The 26,576-nt window shown below is 32.5% G+C and overlaps 1 protein-coding gene across 8 annotated transcripts in view; it reads left to right on the forward strand.

Moving 5' to 3' along the window:
* The window catches only part of LOC118191362 (dual specificity calcium/calmodulin-dependent 3',5'-cyclic nucleotide phosphodiesterase 1-like), a 264,033-nt gene that overhangs the window by 141,147 nt on the left and 96,310 nt on the right, over nt 1-26,576 (forward strand). For all 8 annotated transcript variants that reach the window (XR_015039257.1, XR_015039258.1, XR_015039259.1 and 5 more), the window contains one exon: nt 20,227-20,313. Coding sequence is in view for 5 of the 8 variants with exons in the window: in XM_085810066.1 (XP_085666192.1) it covers nt 20,227-20,313 (87 nt within the window). In the remaining 3 variants the exon portion in view is untranslated. The remainder of the gene's footprint in view (nt 1-20,226; nt 20,314-26,576) is intronic.

A 26,576-nucleotide genomic window follows, 5' to 3' on the forward strand; every position in this document is an offset into this window, starting at 1 on the left:
ATAAAAATAATAATTAACAATACGGATAAAGAGTTCTGCATAACTGAAGTTTGGAAAATGGAATTCTATCTTATTTAGTAGGGTGTTTGATGGGAAAGAAGTAAATTAAGCTTGTCTCTTTAAGTTTCTTTAAGTTTTTAATTTCTGATTGTTATTGCTAGTAAATTAATTTTGAATTCTGTTGTATAGCAGCAAGTTGCACTAACATTCTGTTTATTTTAAATTTGCTCAATCTTAGTTAAGGTTTAAATAAATTTAATTCGTTATTTTTAAGTATGCAGGATCTTTAGATTTTAACATGGAGAGATAATTCGCTAAAAGGCAAAATAATGGTGTAAAACCTATCTCTGTTATTCCGCATAAGCTAAATTAGATTCTACAAGGAACCTGACGAATTCTCGCACAGGCGTGAATAAATTACCAGAAAGAAGAAAGGGTGGAAAATAACCTTTTATTAATTCAAACTAATTTAACAGAAGGGCACGGATTTCGTGCGTTACAAAAACTACCGTTCACTTGCGGTGGTAACTAAACGTAGACGATAATACAAGTCGAACCTGAAAATAAATAGTGCAAGAATGCACTTCAATTTACGCCTAAGAGGTGGACTCACAGAAATCTAACCGGCGTGATGCTAAACTGATAAGGCCAAGAGGCTTACTAGCATGACCACGAAATAACCACGAAACGTGCGCTTGACTAGCGAAACACGCTCCGAATAAACTGAGATAAACACACTTTTAAATAGCACTTCACTTAACTTTAAATATACATCCTGGCAAGAGAATGTGAGGGGAAGTTGATAAGTTTAGAACAGGAAAACTTAAAATAAATTTGTTATCAAAAATAAGGAAAACCCTACAATGGTAATTAAAATAGTTAACGATTGGGAAGGTTTTGCTTCTCCTTACTTTTAAGTAGAGCCATAGCCACAGAAATTGATGTACGTTTTTATATTTGGGATAACTATATCTCTGAAGCACTTTGGAGGGAAATTCACAGAATATCTAATCTTCATCCATAAAAAATAAAATGTTCAGATTAAAGTTGTTTTCACATAAACTATTCCAGCTCTTGTGACAAGGGCTTAATCTGCTAAAATGATTTAATTTTTTAATTCTTTGAAAAGAACATAAAACTTTTTATTGTTCTGCAATTTTCCTCAAAAATATTTATGAAGAATATGTAGGAAAATGCTCAGTGTTTACCTAATTTTAAAGTTTCTATTCATTCCTTGACCACTAACAGCCAAGTGAATAAGGCCGCTGAACACTAGTAGTCCTATCCGTCTTCGAATCCTGGCAAACGGGCGGGCTGCGTGAACGTTTTCGGAAGTTACCTCTTGCATAATATACATGCGAGCCAGTTTAACCATAGTTAAATCCTTCATGAAAGTGTCCCTACCCTTAGACAGATACCCCTAGAGTGCTTTGCCGTCAGCTATTAACCTAACCTTCACCGATTTTAGAGGTACCAATAGATTTTTCCTGGAAATCTTTAATTTCTATATTCCAGGAATGTGGGGTTTTTAACCAAGAATCCTATTTTTATAAGAATCTTTATACGACTTCCAACTATGTTACATACATCTTTTATAATAACTGTCGGGTATCGCTAATAATATTACCGAAATCTTTAGCGCAGCATTCGTGGAGCTACTTAAGCCGAAAGCTATTTAATGCACAAATACTTGATGCTATGTTTGGAAAAAGTTATTCAAAAAATTAGGTAAACACTGAGGATTTTCCTACGCATTCTTCATAAATATTTTTCAGGAAAATTGCAGAACAACTCAATAAAAAGTGTTATGTTCTTTTCAAAGAATTAAAAAATTAAATCATTTTAAATTGTTTAAGGCCTTGTTACAATAGCAGGAACAGTTTATGTGAAAACAACTTTATTCTGAACATTTTAAAAAGAAAAGGCTTCAGAAAGACTCATTTCTCTATTAACATGACTGATACCTCTACGGTTTGTTATAGCAATGAGTAACCCACATATTATATATGTGTTTTCCTCTTCATAGTATTTCATTTTGTCATATTAGACAGTAGATCCTTATTTATTTTAAAGTTAATATCTTTTTCTTTCACTCCAGGCAACAGAAGTTAAATTTTCGGTTAACTAACACAAAGCTGGAGAATATTTAGCATTTTTAATAGTGATTCTACTGTTTCTTTTATAATATAACATAAAACTAAATACATTTGGATGTAAAACTGTAACACATCTCCATCTCGTTTTCTTTATAAATATTTCATATATATTCCTTACGTTTGCTTTCTTTATTTCATCATCAGCATGTGATCCAACATTAACTGGGTTTTAAAATGCCCTCCCCCACTTTAAAGAACATCCCCGTCCGAGAGCTAAGTTATTTTGTGCATAAATTCGATCATTCTAGATATTGTTATCCAATTTTGTTTTCGAGTTTATACAGTTAATATCGAGTTTACACAGCAGATCAATTCTCTGTAATTCCAATAATCTTCCGAATAACTTCCTAACCCACTTTTGCGAAATTTGCTAAACGAGTTTTAGAAAAGCTTCAGAAAATTTCTGCTGAAATTAAATTCGCAATATGTGAGAAAATGTTTACATTTATATTTCTACATTTGCGAATGTTGCTTTTACCAAACGATATCAAGCAAAACATATTGAGATTAAAATAATTTTGCAGGAGTTACCATTCGGCTCTTAAAAGTTTCAGATAATAATTTATGACTCGAAACACAAGAATATGTGAGCTGACATTACATGCGAAAGACTGATACGCAAATTCATATCAAGGCTGAAGAGGTGAAGTTTATTACGCCAGCCTTCAATCGTAGTTCTTAAAAGTGCACCCTTTTCGATATTAAAAACTGAACGCTTCGTTTTAAACAATACCAAATATTTTTAAAACTACAACAAATTTTCTAATACTAATGAATTCAAATAACAAAAATCAGCGTTATATTTTCAAAATTTTCACAGGACTAGTTTCGATGGTTTTACCGAACCACCATCCTCTGCTGCAAATCCGCAAATGAACAAGATAGGAAATAGTGATTAGATAAGATAAAAAAGCCTGGGCAAGAATAAGCAAGTGGCGCCATCTGTTGGTGAAACCACAACCCTTCTTTCCATCAATTAGCTATAAAGTTGCACATATTTTGCAGAAATTTAACTTTCGGGGTGTTTAATCTCCCATCAATAAAATTCCGAGTTCCATACTCAAGGACCCCATTCCGGATATGAATTCTTGGGGTATTTATAGGGTTCCTTGCCAGTGTGGTTTAATTTACATTGGCCAAATTAAGACAGCCTTAAAATTTCGCGTCAAGCAACATGAGGCATATGTTAGAAAAAACGAAACACAGAAGTCTTCTGTTGTTCAACATTGTTGTTCCGAAAATAACACTTTCAATTTTTCTGCTGCCAAAATTATTCAAAAAACATCTTCCATTGGGGAACTGGATTTTCTAGAGTGGTATTTCACATTCAAAAAAATCTTTCTGTTCTAGTTAACGATCCTAATTCCAATCCATCTTTGCCTTTGGCCTTTAAAGAAATTATGTTTTAGTTCTGGTTTCACAACAGATGGCGCCACTTGCTTATTCTTACCCAGGCTTTCTTATCTAATCACTATTTCCTCTCTTGTTCATTTGCGGTTTTGCAGCTGAGGATGGTGGTTCGGTAAAACCATCGAAACTAATCTTGTGAAAATGTTGAAAATATAATGCTGATTTTTGTTGTTTGACTTCTGAATTAGTATTTATTCGGCGTGTTATTGTGTCTTAATTACTAATGAATTCATTTCATATTTCGAGTATATTGCTTTCTCATTAAATCATACACTTGAAATTCTACTACGAATTTTCCTTTCTTTATTCCGATAAATATTCCGATAACCGGCAAATTTCGTTACGTACGTGAATGTCTTTCAGCACTGAGGTTTCAATGACTCTTATAAATGTGTAAATAAAAGTACTCATTTAAAATATTCGACGGTAAAACAATTAATTGTTAAATCAGTATAGAAAGTAAGTTAAAAAAATTGAAAAATAGAGATATTTAGCAGTGCAGCGTTCTTTTGCAACTTCCCAAACTTTAATTCTGCTGCTTCCCGAGTAGCTAATGATATATTTTTCCAAATGAAAATAATAAAATAATCACTTAATAAATCCACGTAAAAATTATCTTTCGCGATCATATTTGTTTAAGGGTTTCATTCATTATATTTATTGTTTTATGAGTATCAACATTTTTATTTTCTGTTCAATGTTTGCTCACAATGTTACAAAAGTTCATTTATATATATATATATATATATATATAAAATGCAAAATCAAATAAAATAAAAATTACATTTTAAATTAATCCCGTATTCAATTTGGAATAAACAACATGCAAAAATCCAAAACGCAGAAGCACAATGGTAACCTGCAAGAAATAGGAGGAGAGAAAATATACCAAAACCAAAAATGAAAATGAAATTACGTCTTCCGCTGCATCGTCATTAATGTCATCATTTACAGATTAAAGATGTAAATTAGGTATTAAACTGTTTTCTAATTTGTATTTATTCATTATATATATATCTAGCTATATATATATCTTTGTTGTCTACGCATACCGAATCAAAAAGGCGTATAAAAATGAATAATTCAATTTACTTTCTTCAAAGGATTTATAAACTTACTTAGTCAAATAATCGTTAAAATACATACAAAGAAGAAATTTCTGCTCATCTCAAAATTTGCAAAATACAAAGAATTACCAACAACTTCATAATGAAATTCAGTTTGCTAATTTAATTATTTATTAGAGTTACGAATATTTGATAATTAATCTGTGTCTTTTCTAACAATATATGCAAGTTCTGGGAACGTTCTAAGCTGAACGTGATGTAAAATGCAAAAGTACTGAAGCGCATTACAAAATGCTTGAAAATTTCGCAAGACAGGCATTTTTAAAACGAAGTGAATGAAAGTAGTTAAAAATTTCAACGTACTTAGCAGTACTAGAAATGTTTTTTATTGGCAACCGACGACTCTCAACATCTAAACAAACTAGCCTAGTCTTCCTCGCAAATGTATAAGCCTCCTCATCACATTTGTATTTGGAAAAACGTTAAGCAATAAAAAACATTCTGTGGTACAATAATTGTTCGAATAATGGACCGAAAATATTCCTATTCGTTAATTAGTTCTTTAAATTGTGATATGACTGTGATACAGAAATTTACTGAAATGTCGAACAGGAGTAAGATGCATTCTTTAATGTAAGCATAGTTTTATTGCTTTTCTTTTTGAAACAATGATCCTATTTCGACTATGACATTTCTTTGTATTTCAACTGAAATTTTGGGGGTAATTTAATAAAAGGCAGAAAGTGCAATGGCGTTGCATGTCACTCTTAATGCCTTTAGAGAACAAAATGCACTTTTATTAATATTGTGAGCTTCGACTTATTTCAAATTCTTGAAAACATGATCTTGTTTCGATCTAAGGCTCTTCTATGATAATATTAAAATCCGTTTATAATAAAATGGCGACAATTCACAGTAATTTACAGATACTGAAAATATATTAAAGAGTAAAATGAGACGATACATAGCTAGAATTTTTAATAGAGCTGCGTATAGTGAGAATTGTTAAAGTACAGTCTGCTCTGGTTCAAATATTTTTTCAGGTATAAACGAGTTTTTATTTCAGTCCTTGTACTCTTTTATAGTTTGAATTTAATAAAAGACAGAGAAACGAATATTTTATTTCAGTCAAATTCCAGAAATTATACTTTTATGGCAGGCCAGAAAATTTTACCCATTTTTCTTAAGTTAACAGATAATTTCCATAGAATACATAAAAGTAAGTATGTTTATTAATTCGAGATAATTTTTATTTTAAACTGATATTTTTGCACTGCTTTAAGAATTCCACAAAATCTGTTTATCATTGACGTCAATTACCTGTGTAGTAACATCCATTAATTACAGTTTTCTGCCTATATAGGTATGAAACTGTAAAAGCATAGCATAATTTCCAACTTACGAAATTAATCCTTTTGATATATAGCGCTAAAATCAATGCTCATAAGGTGAAGCTCATTTTTATTAATATTTTTTAAATATAACTCTTTTACCGAAACTCAGCCTTTGCTTTTCTCTTTTCGTTCATCAAAGGCCGTTTAGATAAAAGCGCTGAAATGTTCAGATACCAGTGGAATAAACCTAAATACATGCGTAGTTTGTGATTATTTTTATATGCAACTTAAACAAGATCCTTTTTCCATAGAGAGATCTACTGCCCTCCAAAGATTTGTTTAACTCTGCTTCTCTTTACTAGTCTAAATTCTAATGATATTTTCCCCCTGGTCTTTTGCTGAACAGTCACAAAAATCTCTTAAATTAAAGCAAAATTACCGCGAATATTTGCTTTAATTAATGAAAGTCAGAAATAATTAAAAGATCAAATATTCAAGGAAATAAAAAGTTTATTTCTTTTGAAATTAATTTCAGTGGCCCTAAACTGTATAACCAACTAATGTTACATTCAATCAAATTTTAGTAACATTTTTTAAAAAAGAATGCATTTTCATAATAATCCGTTCGAAAGTTTAGTGCAGATGAATCATTCATAGAAATTTATTTCGGAGCATTTCATCGAACATAGAATAAGCTAAAGGTAGTGGTTATTAAAAACCAATGAGAAGGAATGAAATATATTTCACTAAATTCTTTTATTTTTATTGTTAGCCAAGAAGGAACATTAATTTCGTTTTGACATTTTGCGTTGGTTCACTGTAAGTGTCAGTTCACTTTCCAAATTGTTGCCGCCAAATATTATCGCCCTGTGTTACATTTAAAGAAATTAAATAATGAAGAATCTGCATAAATGTATGTATGTTTCTCTCACTGTGATAAAAACAACGGTACCTAGAGCCATCAAATTTTGAATAACGTAATCTTCCACTGAATATGGGCATCTCGAAGCCCTAATTTGGAATTTGAAATTATTTTTATTATCGATTTCATATTTTGTAACACTTTAACGAATTTTTGATTAACAAACTCAACGATTTCGAAGCGAGAAGTGGCAACACTGTACGAAAAAAAAAAAACATTTTCATCTCTAGCGCGCGAGACTGTGTATCGTAAATTCTAAAGATATGCTCATTTTAAAATTATTTTGCGATATTGTTGTTGAATTTAATTTTATAGTTTAAGTGCAAAGAACGTGACATTTAATAAATAAAGTAACACGAAAAACGTTAAGAAAAGTTCCTTTCGGCACAATATAAAATCTGAAATAATTCAGATTTTTTTTAATTTTATTAATTTAAGATCTCTCACTATACTTACTCCATCTACGGTGACTGAAGAATCTTTTTTTCTTTTAACTTAAACAGGTTTGCGCATAAATGTCATCCGACATAGAAACGTGAAAAAGCTTTTAGATTGCGTAGTTTTTTTTTTTTTTTTTTTTTTTTTTTTTTCCCACAAGAATTTGTTTCTGGAGCACTTTATAAACTAATTATGCGCTTATAATTTATTACAATTCAGTTACAAGTTTACAAAATTAAACTAAAATTCATAAGCGTTTTGTATTTATAATTCTTACTTGAAAACTTACCGAATTTAAGGTGACGTTATAAGTAATTCTAGCTCCTTTCTTACCCTTAATTTAATGCTGGTGTTTAATTTGTTGTCATTTGGCCTTTCACTAACTGTTAGGCACTTCAAATAAAAGCTAGCTGTTAAACCAATTTTGTGCGTGCTATTTCTAGTATCACTTTAAGTTCTTCGTTTTATTCTTTGATATATTAATCATTTAGGTATGAGGCATAGAAGGAAGCAATAAATGACAAATGTTTAAAATGAAATAACGAATATTTACAACTGAAATTAAACGATAAATTTTTGTTAAACTTGAGTGATTACGTAAGGGTTAAGAAAACGTAAAAATCGGAAATAGCTTCTATGCACAATAATTTCGCAAACAAACAGTATAACAGCTTACTTAGAACTATTAAAAACAAGCAATATGAAGTTTCTTTTACAGATTCTCAAGAGCTTGTTTCGCTGGAGGATTACTTGACGCATTTACGTTTCTTTATCATGTCTTTCTTCTTTTATTTAACATTGAATTTCATTTGATGTAAAACAAATAATATTTTGTTTTAATCCTTTGTAAGCAATTGCTCCATATGCTTATTTATTGCTGCACACGGCTTTATTATGTGTCTATCAGATACATTGGACTTCATGGATTTGCCAAAACGATTGTTTTGCTTATTTATGTGCAATGTGTTGAAAAATGTGGCTGAAAATATTATCTGGTTAAATATTAATCTTAGATATATACGTCCGAATACTGAAATAAAGAATTTCTAAAAATTCTAAAATAGAGAATTCCAAAATGTTCAAAATTCTAAAAATAGAGAATTTCATAAAACTTAACACTTTGGTTGAGAAGACTCGTATTCAAAATTCGACGATATGTTCGAGGACGTTTTGACTTACTTAGAACACTTTTCAGTTTTTATAACGGATCAAATTAATGTTTTTCTGCCACATTAGGGAATAACTATGAATAAAAGTTGCTTTTTTCACCGACTGATGTTTCTGGATTGGGTACAAATGCAATTTGTGTCTTGTCCCATGAAAACACGAATTAACTACATCCATTAAGAGTATGCAGTCTTGGTTAATATATCCATATGAGTCATGAGTCATAGCTATGCGACAGTACTGTAACCACCAATATTTTGAAATGTTTCAGTTATTTACATTACGAGTTTAAGGTTTAAAATTTATATGATCTGTTGAATTATTATTGCGATTTACATTTTGGAAATTAGATTCGTTCTTGGAATTTCTTCAGCATCTTTGGCGATTATTCTTAACTCAATTCCACGAAAACCACGTCACTAAAGATACCGCTGCTCAATAAAATCAATTTTCAGTATAAAATATTCCGGGAGAGAATGAAAAATATAGGATTTTAAATTTGTTGCCCTGGAAAACATCGATAAAGTTGTTAGGTCATGACGTCTGCATGGAAAGTACACATTTATGAAAGAAAATCAATACCACATTAATTCATTAAGACTAAAATATCTTGTTCTGAATGGATTGATTCTAAATTTACGTAACAGTTGCTTTCTAACAGAAGCGACCTCTTTTTTAAAAAATGCATTCATATTTAACTAAAATTATGCGACTCAAAATGGACTTTAATCCCTAACCGTGTAAATGTCTTTTAAGGCTAGCATGTAAATTTACATAGAAAATGGATTTATGTAAATACGTAAATTATGTACGAACGACAAGCTGCAAATCAAAGCTTAATCAAGTCTTCGTTGATGCGCTATCCATACGCATCATAACGCTTTCATTCTTATCTATAAGAGTATTTCAGCCGATTTCACAGTCGACTTATATACTTGCATGTGTAAAAACGCAATCAGTACAGCTGAATTCTAAACGGAAACTAAATTCCTAACTTTTGTATATAAATGTATTTCGTATTTCACATAGGAAAATACAATGTCTTTAAGGAATCTCTTAAAATGCCGTACCATATTTGCTAAAACGATGAATTGCATCCCTTTGATGTAACACATTATTTCTATTATAATTGAAAATGTTTTTCGCAAATATTTAGTAAGGCAGGGTAATTTTTAGTAAGGCATGGTTTGAATCAATCATATTTATATCAGAAAATCTGAAGAACATTCACAAAATGTGCAGAACATTTATATATTCAATGTAACTTGTGTATTGTGTATGTTAGCTAAGTACTTAATTTTACATTCTTTTTCTGATAATATTTTAGTTAGAATTCTCGAATATAACATAACTATATCAAATATTAAACAAGGACTTTAAATTTTAAACTGTAGTTAGAAGTGTAAAAGATTTTTAAATCTAGGATTATTTATATATTGAATGCATTTCATGATGCTGAATCGTACAATTCATTATAATTCTTTGAACAAAGGAGTTTTTACGATCTCAACTTGTCACTTCTTGAAAGAGAACAACGATGGAAAGTAAGATTTCGCAGCCCTCTTCGCAGTCTTAAGTCAACTCAAATTTTCCTTTTCACTTCGAATACACGTTAAAAGAAATCATTCAACTTAAAATATGGGTTTTTATTCAAATTATTTTTATTTGGATTTAAGTGTTTCCTAGATGCTGATATTTAGTCTAGAAAAGAAGAAGTAGGGTTTTATAAGCCTTTCTTTTTTCCTTTAAAGTTAAAATTGTAGAAATTCTTACATGCATGCATTTTATTAGAATCTACTCCTGTTTTCTATGTGTAGGAGGGCAAACGAAGGAGATAGTTTAACGCATAGGACTTACAAAAATATGATTGCGATAAGGAATTTATAATAAAACCAAACTTGTCCCTGATCTGCAGTACATGAAATTCAGGGATCAAATTCGATGATGGAATGATCTTGAGATCCTTTCATAATAAAATCCGAAACATAATAGTTTTCGAGACAGTTTTCTTTCAGAAGCCAAACTTAATTTATCTTATAAAATATATTTCTTTGTTTAAAAAATGCTATAATTTTAGCTAAATGTAATAGCTCGAAAATCGAAACTATCTATCATACGAAAAAGAAACGAAAAGCTTGAGAGATCAGCATAATAAAACGCAAATGCTTGAATAACTAAATAAGGCTTCTGCAAATATTGTTCAAATCTTCACTCAAACAATCATTAATCTTCCATTAATTATATATTATGCAATCCTCACTGCGACAACGAATGTAGAACGACAAGGACAATGAATCTTAGATCTGCTCCAAGCTTTACTGCTGCTCGGGGATAAGTATATTTATTCAATTTACAGAGGCCATTCTTTATTTCTTGACTTAGCTGATGAAGAAGCGAGACATTTTAACTTTGTACAGTTAAGTATTAGAGATTACCGTAACGTAGTTATAAATGCATTCCGTTGCAGAGGTGCAATCTCAAATGATTGCAGCGATAAAATGATTCTAATCCTAAGTATAAGAAACTAAGGATAATCCTAAGAATGTTAATGATATATTATTAACCATGAAAAAACAAGGCTTGTAGAAAAATTGTAGTTATAGTGTCTCTTCGTACAAAGTTAGCTCATATTGAATTTGGTCATATTAGTGTATCTTCCATGTTAAATTTGTTGTCCCCTATCCACCGGGTGACCGAAAAGTCCGTTAACATTTGAAAAATTAAATAATTCATTGAATAATATTCGGAGAGAGATAAAAACCGACACACATGCTTAAAATGTTATGGGGGGGGGGCTTTATTGAAAGCAAAAAAGTGCTTAAAACGACCAACAGATGGCGCTTCATATGATAAGAAAAGATAATTAGTATAATAATTGATTTTTAACATAAAATATGTTCTTTATAACAAATTTTCAACATGCCGGCCGTCATTCAACAGCTATACCTGTAGTCGAGAGACAATGTTGTGGACGTATCGAACATCATATCTGTCGGAATGGTGAGAAATTACCGCCGTATCTTGTCTTTTTGCCTCCCTAATGAGGTCAGACGATGGCGGTAGATTTGCGATTTCAGGTAACCCCACAACCAATAATCACATGGTTGAGATCTGGGGACCTAGGAGGCCAAGCATGGCGGAAGTGGCGGCTCAGCGCGCGATCTTCACCAAACGATGTGTGCAAGACATCTTTCGCACGTGCAGCAATACGGGGTAGAACACCATCCTGCATAAAAGTCATATCTTCCAACAGGTGTTTATCAGCCAGACTAGGGATGATGCGATTCTGTAACATATCAGCGTACTTCGCACCGTCAACCGTCACAGTGACAGCTTGAATAGCAGTACCCCGCATTTCCTCGAAATAAAAGAGTCTGATCATGATTGATGTGATATATCCACATCACACCATGACCAACCTCCGGCGGCGAGAATGGAAAAGTGACAAAGTCATGAAGGGACTGATTCCCTCTTTTCACTACAGCTCATTTCATACAAGATTCTCATGCGGCATCACTGACATTTTGCTGCCCAGTGCCATATGTTGGCCTTTTTTCCTCTTTTTTTTTTTTTTTTTCAATAAACACCCATGTCATTTAAATCATTTGTGTCAATTTTTACCTCTCTACCTACATTATTCCGTGAATTATTGAATTTTTAAATATTAATGGACTTTTGGGTCACCCTGCACTTTAGTGTACGCTTCTTAGAGCCTTTAAAAATCTTGTTAATTAAATCTCCAGTTTCCAGGCTTTAGAAATAAAGGCAAGGATACGGACCTTACACTCAACATAACGGAGGTCCAAAACTGTATTCGCATGAAATTACTCGTACCGAATGTGAATAAGTAAAACATTTTAAAACGAATCTATGAAACAGGCGTTTTAAATTGAAAGTCAGAACACACTTTAGTTTTCCCACAAAACATATTAAAAATTAAAATTGAAATAAAGCATCATTTCTAATTTATCCCTAAATACTGTGTTATAAGACTAAAATACTTCTCCCGTTAGGTTTGATACATCATTTTATTGTGGTAGAGCTCTCAAAAACTACTTGCTTAGGAGTGAAATGTCTTTGAGAAGTATTTAAAAAGAGCAATTGGCTAGTATTTTTTATACAAGGGAAAAACCATAAAACCTCTACGCATTCAACAACTGTCCAGCCGCCAGGAGTTAAACATAGGTTAGAGTACTAGTGCTCTGACTAATCAAGAAAAAAAAATATTTTAACAAATTGTATAACTTATTAAAATGTCTAAACTTTCTTTCCTTTCCACCTACAGCGAGGCAGCCGGTCCACTGGGGCAGTTAGCATATCGGCCAGATAGCCCCGCTGACGGAAATAACTTGATCAACATAACACACTTTGGTACATATTGTGCTCAAGACGAGTGCTGGGGGCAGTGCAAACAAATGCTGGACGAGACGATAGTGCAATGATGGAAGAAGAGTGCATTGCGGGTGAGGAGAACAAATTCAGTAACGCATTTGCAGAGTTATGGATAGCTGGTTACAAAAGGCATCCACAACGTGAACAATAAATGAGTACAGTTCAATATATGAGCAATTAACAGAGTGACTGATAAAACAGTAAAAATAATATCTAAAATAGGGCTAAATACTAAATAGCAATACTAAAAATAATAAGAAGTAAAATATTAAAAAGCGAAATAATACATAAAATAAAGACAAAACAGTGAAAACAATACATAAAATAAGGCAAAATACATAATTCAAGGTTCATAATTCAGGGTTTACAGTTCAAGGAGATAAATATATACAGGGAATAAGAAAAGCCGAAAAGGCTAACTTAGGATAAAATTAATTCATTAAGGTACAGAGCATACGGAAGCTTTGCTGGTGACGAGGATAGCAGCTGAGAATTACTCCAGCCTGTCTGAGTTTTTGCTTGCAATATTAACGCAGTCGCAAATGCGTTTCAATGCATAGCGAATTTTCGAAGTAGCTTCAGCCCATGCATGGATGTGATCCGCTACTGGCTGCTTAACATGATGTTCGGCCGTCTTTCTGCAAACGAACACATAGTGGTCCGAATCTCTTGCCATTCCGCACAAGCAATAGTCATATTCGTGTCGTCTGAAGCGATGTAGGTAAGTGATGAAGAGACCATGCACTGTTAGAAACTGAGTGAAGTGAGGCAAGCCACCTCTTAGAAGCCGGCAGACCTTTGGGAAAATTCTGTAAACTCTTCTACTAGTGGTCTCTGTTTCCCACAGATGTTTCCAACGTTTGAGTAATTCACTCTCGAGCTCAGCTTTTAAGAACGAGCCCGGGAGAGGCACGTCAAATATGCGAACGTGGGGGTCAGTTGCTGCTCTTTTGGCTATTGCATCTGCAATTTCATTACCCAGTATTCCGGTGTGGGCAGTTATCCCTGGAGTTCAGGCCTATAGTACTTTGGTGTTCTTAGTAAGAGTTTTTGTACGGCCCTGACGAGTGGATTTTTACTACATGAGCCTTAGATTGCCTGAAGGCTAGAGGCTGAGTCTTAATATATACTGGAATAGTTATTTTCCAGTGCGTGGACAAGTGCAGCTTTTAATGCAATCAGTTCAGCCTGAAAAACTGAGTTGTGGGGCTTAAGCTTTCTTTCCCAGGTCTTTAAGATCTGGTTCCCATGTAGAACACAATATCCGCTACCGGTGCCACATTCTCCTTTGGAACCATCTGTGTAGATTGCAGTGGCTTTGAACCACGTTGGTGACCTGCAATTAATCGAGATGTAGAATTCGGCCGAGTGTAAAAGTGGCTCGGGAATACTTTGCTCATAATCAGTATAAACATATCCTATCCCATAAACTTATTGTCTCTTTGAGTCGGAGCCCTCGCACTATTGCACTCTTGCGCTGAGCTAAGTGATGCGGAGGCGGCAGTCCTGAAATCACGTTTAGAGCATTAGTGGGCGAGGTTTTATATCCTCGGGAAATGTTTAGGAGGAATGGTCTTTGTGCTGAGCGTAGTAGTGATCGTTAGGCCCCACATGGAGGCCCCATACAGTGCAATACGCTCAGCAACTACAGAGTACCACGTCTTAAGCATCCTCGAAGAAACTCCCCATGCCGGTGCTACTGTTCTGAGTATGGAATGAAATATCCTGTGAAGTCGTGCCTTGACCTCCTTTAAATGTGACATCCAAGTGAATGCGTCGCCAATTACAACTCCAAGGTACCTCAAGTTTCTGACTATTTTAATATTTTTGCCATGAAGGTTGATGCACGGGATTCTTAGATGGCGCTTACCTGGGAAAATAAGCACACCTTGGGTTTTTGAGTTGGCGATAATTAACTTATGGTCATTGGCCCATTTGGCCATCTTGTTCATTGCTTGTTGCGCCCTAGTCTGATATGCATTGCGGCTGTGCTCTTTGGTCACCAGCAAAAAATCTTCGGCATAAGCCAGTATTTCCGTGTAAGGATCTGTGTTAAAGAGAGTCAGCGCTGTGTCAGCTACAAGATTCCAAAGCAGTGGACCAAGACAGGATCCTTGAGGACAGCCTCTAATGGAACGTGAGTGCACTCCTGTGTCTGTAGTGGCTTGTAAGTGGCGATTACTTAGATAACTGTAAATAAGGTCAAAGAGGATCTTAGCGCAACCCATGTCCTGTAATCTCGTTAGTTCGTCGGGCCACCACAACGAGTCGAAGGCTCCCTGTATGTCCACAGAGATAATTAGACTATGCTGGTTATTTCTTCTGTTATTTGCTATTATTTTTCGTAGGTGCTGCTGCGCGTGATCCACCAATCTGCCAGGAATGAAGCTGTATTGTTTTTCACTTCTACTTTGTCCAGACAGGATATAATGATTAAGTCCTTGAAGGAAGAGCTTTAAGGAAGAGCACCACCTCATTAAGTTTCTTGCCGGCTGGGAAATATCTGTTGCGCCAACACGCACTAATGTCTAAACTAAAAACCCTATTCATTGCTTTCATCTGTTACAATTCCAAACTTCAAAATGGTCAGTAAAAGTGAATGCATCGATTAAAATTACATGCCGTATATGTGTAATGTCTCATTTTCAGTTATGACTAACAGCGAGCTGCAGCTTATTTCAGTTACTTGGAACAAACTAAAACTAATCAGATCTTAGTTCAAGTACCGCTCGAGACTGTTACTAATTTTTATCTTCTATCACCTTAGATGTTTTAGATTTTTTTCTTATATTATCCAGATTAAACTCCTTTCGCCTTTGGATGCGAATCAGTTCCCTTTGAGAGGCATTTACACCAATACTGATAAAGCCATTAATTGCTTTTGCGATAATAAATTATTTACCGATCTAAATTAGACTATATTTTGGTACCCAAATCTAAACATACATAACTAATTAACAATTAACCTGCTAATTTCAAAAAGATAATATTACAAATTTTTTTTAATATTTTTTTACAATTTTCGTTTTAAAAATAATTCTATTACATTCTTTTTGCCCGTCGTCTAATCTAAAAAAGTGAATCTTCAAATCTTACATGAAAAGTTGTTCATTCGTTCTTCAGTTCGAATGAAATTATTCACAAAATATTTTGTCCTAGAATTCTACTTAAAGGTTTTAGAGCGTCTATGTTTAAGTATTCGTAAGGCTGGCAGTATGACACATAGTCACTTCTTCATTACAGTCCACCCTACGACTGGTTGTGACTCTCCGTGAGATAGGTCCTTCAAGCGAAATGCTGTGAATTATCTTTTTTCTCTTTAGTGACATTTATCACTCTCGGACTATTTTTATTTCCTAAGCTTAAATTGAACATTACCTTGTTTAATGATTTAAAGGAAGTTCAAAGATCGTGACCCAAGATTTTCAATGCTACTCCGAAGAAGGGTTACCAACAGTTTTTTGAAAAGTAACGAAACATCTGTTATGGGCCTAGAAGGAATTTGAAGAATGTATACTAAAGAGCTTCACTATTAGCTGAAAATATATTTTTCCTTTAATCAATCTTGAAACCTTCGGATTCAATATGTACAATAATATTGTAATATATATGCATTTACAAATGCCTTTAAATAACTTTTTGAAAGTTAAGTGTTGTATATCTGGAAACATACCAAGAAAAGAATTAATTTTGTATGGATTACGTATATTTATTTCTGCAATCAATTAGTAAAAGCGTACAAATGTTTTGTAAAGCATAAAATTGTAAGACCGAAAGTACTGCTGAAAATAAAATGCCGTAAAAGAATGCTCTTAAAAAGGATGTTTTGTCAAGGTGATAAACATCGGTTTTAAAAACATTGTTATCTTCCCGTAGGCTATAGCTGAACATATTTCTGTCAATAAAGTAATTTTCATGAAAAATCTCGTACATTAAATGCATGTCTTCAAATTATTTTAAAAATTTATTTACCATCCAACGTGTCGTTATAATATAATGCAACCAACAAAACATAAGTTCACAAAGACTGGATATATTTTACTAAATCATAAGCACTATAATTTTGGAAGGATAGCATACTTCTATGCAGCTTTAGCCAGATGTGTAGTGTCCAAAGCAAGAATATAGTTTTAGATGATTCTGTTTACACCAACAATCTATTATCTTCTAGCAGATCAGTATCTTTTATCAAATAGGAGATCAAAATCTAAGTGTATTCTCAATAAAGCACAGTTAAGCTTGAATTTAAGTCATTCAGTTCGCGTATAATCCCTTTAAAATACAGCTCCAAGTTTGGAGACTTTACAGCTATTATAAATTCAGCATTCTAAACCTTGAGAGACAACTCGGCATTGAATATCCTGCCTTAGCCTGTTGTTCACTAATGCGCACAATCCCCAAGCAGAATTCCATTGGTTACATTCTGGGTAAATTATGACTAGCTCAGGGAGAATATTTGCATCTCATATTTAGCACCTAATATTTAAACATGTTAAAAGGTGTTGAAACATTCAAATTAAATTATATTTGCTTTAAATTTTGTAGAATAGCGTAATCATAATTTATGGATTGAGTTTAACTACTTAGGATTATCTTTCTCCCTTCTCACAAAAGAAAATCTTCTTACTTTTTATGAACGGTAGATAAGTCAAACCGTTGAATGTAGTGTAAGTTATTTTATTATTATTTCCTTTATCAATAAGCAGTTCTTGATTGGAACGGATAATAGATGTCTATTCTGTCCAAACATCGGAATAAATGCCTTTCATATAAATCCGGCACTGTTACAAAAGGTAAATAAATTACTTTCTGATTAGAATTAGAGATTTACTCAAGTCTGGGTTATTCCAGGTAGCAAATAATTCACTTTCGTAGTCGTTAATTATCTTTCATGCCCCATTTTTTATTCCTCTAGTTTATAGTTTTGCGAAATGAAATTTACGATGTAAAATTCAATAAAATGAGACCTTGCATAGTTAGAAACCATAAAAACGATAATCCAGAAAATTGTTTTTCTATTCACTTCCTAATATGAGTAATCATGATGTTTAATTTCGAGCGTCTGTGATGGCACATTGTCCAATGTTCTAACACCTCAGAATATTTTCGAATGAATGAAAGAAGCTATATCCCTATTACTTAGAAGAAATTTCTTAAATGTCTTCTAATGTAAGTGTCTACTTATTGAAACTTTACCTCATATAATTCTCGTTTTCTTCATAGTAGTGAAGTTCAAACAATAAAAACTAAATCAACAGAGTAGAAAAAGTTTGAGTTCATACAATTCTACTGTAAACAGTTAAAAATTGTATAAGTACTACTAGGCTTTCTCTTAGCCCTTTTAAATCTGTCATTACGACTTTATTGCATTTATTCCACTATATTTTATAGTAAGTATTCGGAGTATATTTGTGACATAATGTTAGCTTAGTACGCATACGTATTTAAGTACCCTGCTTGACACGTTATTACAGTATGAGTACTTTTATGTAAAGTTATATAGATAGCAGATTTTCAAGCTTACGGGCTGCTGTGAACTGCAAATAAACTTCATATAGCCTAAAGTTTAGAAATCGGAATAACACTAAAACGAACCAACTGAACAACGATTGGTAAAAACGCTTTAGTGAATAAAGTGGAGGTTCTTGAAATCTTAAAAAAAAAGTCTGCTGTATATAAGTATATGTATGTTACTATCTCTCTGTCTTTTTAAACCTACAATAATGCCCCCATAAGCGAATCATATGCTCAAAGATAACCCGAGGTTACATGAAACCGCAGATAATACCGATCCTAATATAATGCGACTTTCAAGCAGGGTATACAATAGCGATAAATTTTAAAAAGTACACAGACTACAAAAGTTATTACTAGTGCTAAACAAAGGATATTTTACGCTAAATTGTGTACTTACAGTATATTTTCTCTCGTATACGTAGGAAAGTAAAGTATCCTAACGTTTTAGCTGACAGGCTAAAACATTAGAACAGTTACAGGAATCAAAAATTTTGTTCCCAAATGGTATCATTTAGAATTTCTACAGCTATCAGAATGATGAAGAACTGTGTTTTTCCTGAAATGCAATAAGAAAGCTGTGAAAAGTTAGTGTAAATCGCCCTTGCTTGCTAATATTCGTTGTCAGGATTGCTGTGTGAAGCAAGTAATACGCGTAAAGCAGCTATATTTCATTACATTAGAGTTCAATCTTGCTAAAATTTATTGCTCCTCTGCTTCTGAAAATTAGAGAAACCAATATTTCACATTATGCGAAATATGAACCGAACAAGAATGAAATGTAACATTTTCCCGTTTAGGGAAGGGGTCTCAGTAAAAAACGGATTCTGAATCAAGGAATGCAGGACACGGCAATACTTATATAAAAATTGTGTCTAGAAAGGGGTCCTGAATTCGTACGAAATTCTTAACTCGTGAAAAACGGACGAGCAGATGTGATTCTGGATGCTGGCAGTACATACCAGTTTCGAATTCTGATGAATATGCCGAGTGTATCTATAATTGTATAGTTTTCCCCGTGTGTAATGCGAATATGAACTAACAGTCTTTAGAAAGTTCTCTACAAAGACATCACTTCCCTTAGGCAGATAGCCCCAGTGTGCTAAATAATGCAAAATTGAAATTTAAAAGAAAACTTTGTATTACTACTTAGTCTTCTGTGTCCGTGCAATTCTTTTCTTGGCACTAATACTTGACGGTAGTTGCATTGTGTAAAGAAAACATTTTTGATTTTCGGTATTTTTGGCTTTGAAACCATAATAGTAGATATTGACTACATAAAATCAAGCAAAATATCGTATTGAAATTAATTTTTTTAAGTGTATGATATGCGAAAAAAAAAGGAAATATAGTGATCAATGTCTTCGAGATCAATTCTCAAATTCACTCAAATCAATTCAGAAATTTAAGTTATAAAATTTTCTAAACGTTTTCGATGCATGTATAGCAATAATTCAAGTTTCATATTACTTTACGGGCCCACCAGCGGCCGAGCGGTAAAGACGCTGAACACTGGTAGTTCGGTCTGAGGTTCGAATCCCGCGAACGGGCTGGCTGCATGGGCGTTTTCGTGGTTTTCCCCATGTGTAACGTGTATACGAGCCAGTTTCCCTTAGAAAGTCCTCCACGAAAGGCATCCCTCCCTTTAGGCAGATAGCCCTCGTGTGCTTTGCCATAATTAAATACATCAACATCAACATCATATTACTTTACGAATTATTCAAGAAATTGAATACTTGTATATATATGTTTGACTCCAATATATGTTTGTTAAAAAGCATTCAGAGAATAAAATTTATAAAATTGCACCATTTTTTATATTTTAGGTTGAGGTCTAAAGAAACTGGCTCTCCGACTCATCTGGAATGGACAACAGTCAACAGAAGACAGTTCAGAAGACTGGTAACGAAAAGGTATTTCTCCTTTCAGCGCAATAATCCTCATTTTTGATGCTGAAGAATGAAAAAATGACCAACTATAGGATATCAGTATATGACATAAATTTAATCCAATGCATAAATCTTATGCAAGTTTTTATATGATTGTCTATTTTTCCTTTCTTAGCAACAAAGGGAGTCATTGACGTCAATATTATTTCTTTACAGATATTGAGGCTGTGATTATTAACAAAGCTTCTACCATATTTTGACATTTGATTTCACTGAGAAGATGGATATCACTAATATATGTGATTCACACCTCTCTCGCATATGGGGGCTTAGTTTACTCTTCCCTATGATTATTCGGCAAGCCGAATGCCATAGCTCATGGTGTATTATTATCATTTATGAAAGCAGTGGAAAATTAAACTGCAATAAGTATGTAACGTGGGTTTGCTTTAGAATGAAACATAGTTAGGTGACAATTATGATTGTTTGCCTTATGTTGTAACGATTATCTGCATTTCTAATAATGGGCATAAATCTCTAGCGAGTTTAAATAATCCAGTGAGCTTCGCACATATTCATTAAAACAAGCAATTTATTTCAGTATTTATGATTTCTTTCAAACTTGTGATTGTAAAATTACTTTTAATTATTTTAATAAACAACTGTGCAGTCGTAAAGACTTTCAATTAAAAACTTGTAAAAAAATAAAGATTTAAAAACGTGTGGAAATAAGAGTATGCTTCTTTTCTTCAATTAGATTTTGCAAAAATTGTACAGCGAGGCTCTGACAGATTAAAAAAAATGTGACAGAATCACATTAAACAGTGTATACAGTGATTAACGATTGACGCTATAGAGCGAAAAAATAAAGCCTTAATTACTTTTTGGTTGCATGGTTCATTAAACAATCGTGGTTACAAGCATGTAATTAAAAAGAACATTTGGAACCTTTATTATGTTTGTATTTTGCGTGTTTCCTTCGGTTGTAAATTAGCGCATTGTTAGGAGCGATTAAAAAAATAATGCTTACATTAACTACTTGGAATTATAATTTATGAAATTACAATATGTGTGCAACTTAAAACAATAATTAACTGAAAACTTTCATACTTAAAACATGTTTATCGTAAGTTTGAATCTACTAAACTCACGAACATCCAAAATAAATATTTATAAGGGACATTCATCTGCATATGACCAATTTGCAGAGCGCTCTGAAAGCGGTTACTTCCCGTTTTCGGAAGTACTTAATTTTTGTCAAATTCTGGGGAACGATACATTTGTTTCACACATAAGTAGCTTGTAATCAAGGCAAAACTATGTAACTGCAAGAATAAGGAAAACAAAGCTTAATGATCTAAAGGCGTTACCAACACGACCGTTAAATTCTTAGAAGATCTGCAGTCTAAACTTTTGTCACCTTGTCTATCTAAGTACAAATTACTATTTTGAATATTTGTATGTCATTCCGAATCTAGATATGGTTTTTCTATATAGTATGTTTGATGTTGGCATAAAGAGTATAGTATACATAAAGGGTGCCATAAAAGGGTATACAGTATTAAACAGGACACAAATACGTGTGGTTTCTCCAGAATTTGCTTGATATATCCAGAACTTTAAAGTGTTGGAACAAAATGTAAAAAGGCTGTTTACATTTCATTCATTTAGGAAAAAGAATCACATAATTTATATCAATTTATCTAGAGTGATACAAGCCGAAATGCTAAATCTTGTTAGATGATTCGAAGTTTCTGCTTACAGAATTCTCTGTTTTAAATACATTAAGTACAGTATGATTTTCTTTTTAGTTCCATTTAGGAAATAGGTTAATAGAATGTGAATAATAAATCTTTTTGTAGTATTTTGCCTTACTAAACTGATGGCTTGAAGAATTTTCCATACTGTGCAGTAATTTTTACTGACTTCCTCTCTTATACCTAATATTTAATTGATATTATTAAATACCGTTATAATGTCTATTCTTTTATGTAAATGATTTCTATTTATTTTTTTAGAATTTTAAGTTTTTTGTTTTAGAAACGTGAAAGTTAACACTTCAAAAATATATTATTTTTCGTTCTTTCGCACCTGCTTGAAATTGTATCAGCATTTTACTCATAAGACGTCATCTACCCACATTAAAATCATTGCTTTGGAGGAAACGTCGGAAAATATTTTAATTTATTTTTATTTAATTTAAAAAAGTAAGTTTTTAGGCTTTATGATGTCTACGATTATCAGAAGATATCAGTTTCGGGTAATTTTATTATCCGAAATTGATTTTTCAAAATAGTAGAAGAGGCTTTTGAAAAACGCTCCAAGACAGTTAAATATTGCAGTTATATACAAGTTTCTTATTTGTTCTTATTATTTCTTACTTTTTATTAGTCTCACTTATTATCTATTGTTAATTTTGGGGTTCTATACCTATATTAATATTATGTTATGACGATGTCTCACACGTTACTAACACACTCCAGACTTTTTTTTATGCCTCGTATTCTTACTGTTTTAGACCTATTCTTTCCCACTTTATCTTCTTTCACTTAAAACGTTGTTTTTTGTATCTAAGTTTAACAATTATAGTTAATCATTACTTAGTGCTTGCACTGCGACAGCCATGTGAATGCAAATCACAAACGGTAAAATGAATTGAACTTTAAAAGTGACCAACCTTGTTATCAGATTACCTTTGTTTGCATCTCATACGTAATCTTCGTATCCTTGTTCTATGATTTTGCCAAGAACTTCGAGAAAAATAAAAAAATTTCAACAGTGGTATTAATAAGAACAATTCAATTACAGACAAAGTTAAAAATATTGTTTCGAACCTTATTTTATAGCAGCAACTGCTTTATTTCAAAATGAGGTTTAAAGCAATAAACCATTTGTGCATCAATAAAGTAACAAAAAAAGAAAAACTGCCAGAAATCTGAACGGCAGTAGATATTTACAAGAGCTAAAAATAGAAGTGACAGGTTTAATCTTTGGAACTTAAAAGAAAGTAAATTTGGCAGCTGTATAGGCTGATGGATTAGCGCTAGTGAAAAGGATTTTTGTCAAGCTTTGTCTCCTATAAAAATTGCCCATGGGCATGTGGATGTCATCCTTTTCGCGTAAAACGTTTCTGATTAGGATTTGAATTTAGCAGTGTATGGAAATATAGCGCAATTAAATGTAACTCATTCTTTGAATGAAGGAATCGAGGCAGGGAATACGTTATGAAAAAGACCTTAGATAAATACTACGCACACACTACACCTATTACTATATTGTGTTTCAATATTTAAAATGCAAACTTGTCAATAAACTTGCCTTAATTTAAAAAGACAAATTTGGTATCCTAAAACTATTTTAGCTTGAAGAAAGTAATATAATTAATCAGTAAAGCCTTATTTGTAAAATTTAAAAATTAGCTAAACGGGAAAACGCATGTGTTTTTGTAAAAGGTAACATGCATCCAGTCTTATACTTTCTTGTACCTTGCTTTCAGCCTCTAAACTGCTAAGCCTTTCGAACTAAATATCTGAGATTTATTAATTATTATTAAAATATTGAATCATATTTATTTTAGTGTTGCTCATCATTTATTTTAGTGTTTCATCTTTCTAGCTTCTGGCAAACAATGTATTCGGGTAATTTTTACCTATTCGAGAAAAACTGAACGAAAGAAAAAAGAAAAAAAAAAAAAAAGACTCTTTGGCAATGGCAAGTTTAGGGATAAATTTATTAATTATTTGAAACATTATTACTTCACTATTATTCGCAGGAATGTAAGGAATTTTCGAAAGTTTGCAGGCATAGTGACGTTTCTCCATTGCTGCTCCGGCAATAAAATGGAATTGCGTCTAAAATGCCAGGGAGAGCAAAAGACTTGGACGGGGGGAGGAAACAGAAAGAATTATATTCAAGATATCGGATTTCTAATAAATCTCCTGATCTTACAAAATCTGCTTTAAAAATTATAAATCCAGCTTATATGAGCCAACGATCAAGTCTTACTTTCAAATGTATACAAAAGATTACTCAAAATGCAACGGAGTTTTAATAATATGATACGAATTATTTTATCGGAGGAAACTTTTATTGGACTGCAAGACTTTACTAGTCGTTAATGCTAGCGTTTTCACGAGAAAAAGTAGAAAAATAAAAAAAGTCAACTTTGGTTAAAAAAACAAAAAAAGCAGGACTCAGAGGACTTGAGAGTAAGAAGTTGTAAGGAGTTGTAGGGACATTAGGTAGTTTTGTAGCAGGACAGAGAAAAAATGAGCAAAGCCCTCGCCGGAACTCGAATCACGGACCTTTCGAATACCCTTTCGAATACGCGTTGAGCGTGCTGACCACTACACCACGAAGGCATGCTAAAACGGCCGGAAAAATGCCGTATTACTCCACTTTTTAAAGAGCGACTGGGGATTAGGGGACCCATTCGCCAAATTCTGGTTGTGGAGAATCATCATCCACCCCCTTTTTTTGTGCCACTGTAGAGACATTAGGTTATTTCGAAACAGGAGTCATGAAAAATGAGCAAGGCCCTCTCCCGGGATCGAACCACAGACACCTCGATGCACGCCGAGCGTGCTGACCACTACACCACGAAGGCATGCTAAGAAGGCGGGAGAAATACCTTATAGAGTTAATTACGAAAACTAAATGTAGTGAAATTTTCTGCTCAAAAACGGTATTTAAAGCGATTTTAACTAATTTTTTGGTTATATATATATATATATATATATATATATATATATATATATATCAGAAACTTAATTCCTCAAAACGTTTTGAAGCTATCTGAGTGAGATTTTACACCAATATTTTATATGTCCTGTATTGAATTTTGAATTAAAGGCCAAGCTATCTGTATTAATGTGATCATAATACAGATACTACCCAAAAAAATAATAATTACTTTAAAAAGATTTACATTTCTCTATATAATTTGACATCTTCCGGTAATTTTTTACCATAAAAATTTCAAACCATTTTAGAGATAAGTGCCTTAGTAGTAGTACAGAGTACCCAAAAATTTAAAATACAAGTCGTATCACCTCCCTTGCTCCCCAAAAAAAGTCCACGCATCAAGAAAAATGGTCTAAAAGTCTCAAAACATAATATATAAATACCTCTTAACAATATGTACTGCGGAAAAATAACCAACCAGTGAATTTAAATAGCTGATCTAAAGTGTACAAAATAATTTAAATTAAAATAATAATTTCTGTACTGCAGTTTATTAGAAACCTTTTCTGTTTGATTTCCTCTCACCTCAGTTCTTTAATAAAAATGGCTGTTTCTACTTTCGTATTTTTTCTGAATTTGATATTTATATTTTACAGCCTTCTGTTACTCGATAATTCTATCATATTTAGAGCTGATACAGAGGCTCCTCTCATTATGTTTTAATAAATATTTTAGAGAATATGTTATCATAACCAATATTTTATTATTAAAAATAACCATACTGCGATTCTATAACTAGCAAAATTGCCCTGATTCTTGATAAGTAGGCTTCCAAGTTACTTTCCCTATTATGAATAAAATCTTTCGTTCGATTATGAAAACTCTTTGTGAGATCTATATTCTTGGAACCTCAGATGATATGTAGACCGAATGCACGATCTGAAAACATCAGACGGGCTAGAATTCACTTTTAACAAAATGAAAATTTTTGTCAACAAAAATAAAAAATATTTTAACTGGATTTTAAATTTCGCTTACTAACTATTTATCAAAACACACATAACTAATAATAATTATATTGGAAAAAATTTTAATTTTATATTTATTTTCTATTTAAAATCTAAAATTTGGAACCTGCACGACAATTTTATTGGTCAAACTTTGTAATCAATTGCTTCGATGGCTAAATGTTAAATTTTCAGACTGACATTTATTTCAAAAAACTCTAATATGTTGAATTAATCATTAAATAACTTATTTAAATTATTATTTTCCTTTTAAGTTATTTAAAGATTAATTAATCATTAAATAAACAAAAAATAATACAAATTATTCAAACCTTCCAAGTTGGACGAAACTTGAGTATAAACAATGACAATTTAGTTTCTTTTTCTCTTATTTATTAAATTTTTCTTCGGTATATAAATGAAAATATATATGTTTATAAGTAAATAATTAACCACTTTCTGTATTTCTTACTGAACTTGACACTTTATGTTATCTCGATTTTGATTAAGTTCGGTTCTGATTTTGCTTCAAAGAAAAAGAAGTTTCCCTTAAGAATACGAGAAGTTAGTAAATAAAAGTCGCTAATCATTTTGGGC

Source organism: Stegodyphus dumicola, chromosome X2, assembly GCF_044657685.1.
Source record: "Stegodyphus dumicola isolate Sdum_Otavi_A_Nest chromosome X2, ASM4465768v1".
Classification (NCBI taxonomy): Eukaryota; Metazoa; Arthropoda; class Arachnida; order Araneae; family Eresidae; genus Stegodyphus; species Stegodyphus dumicola.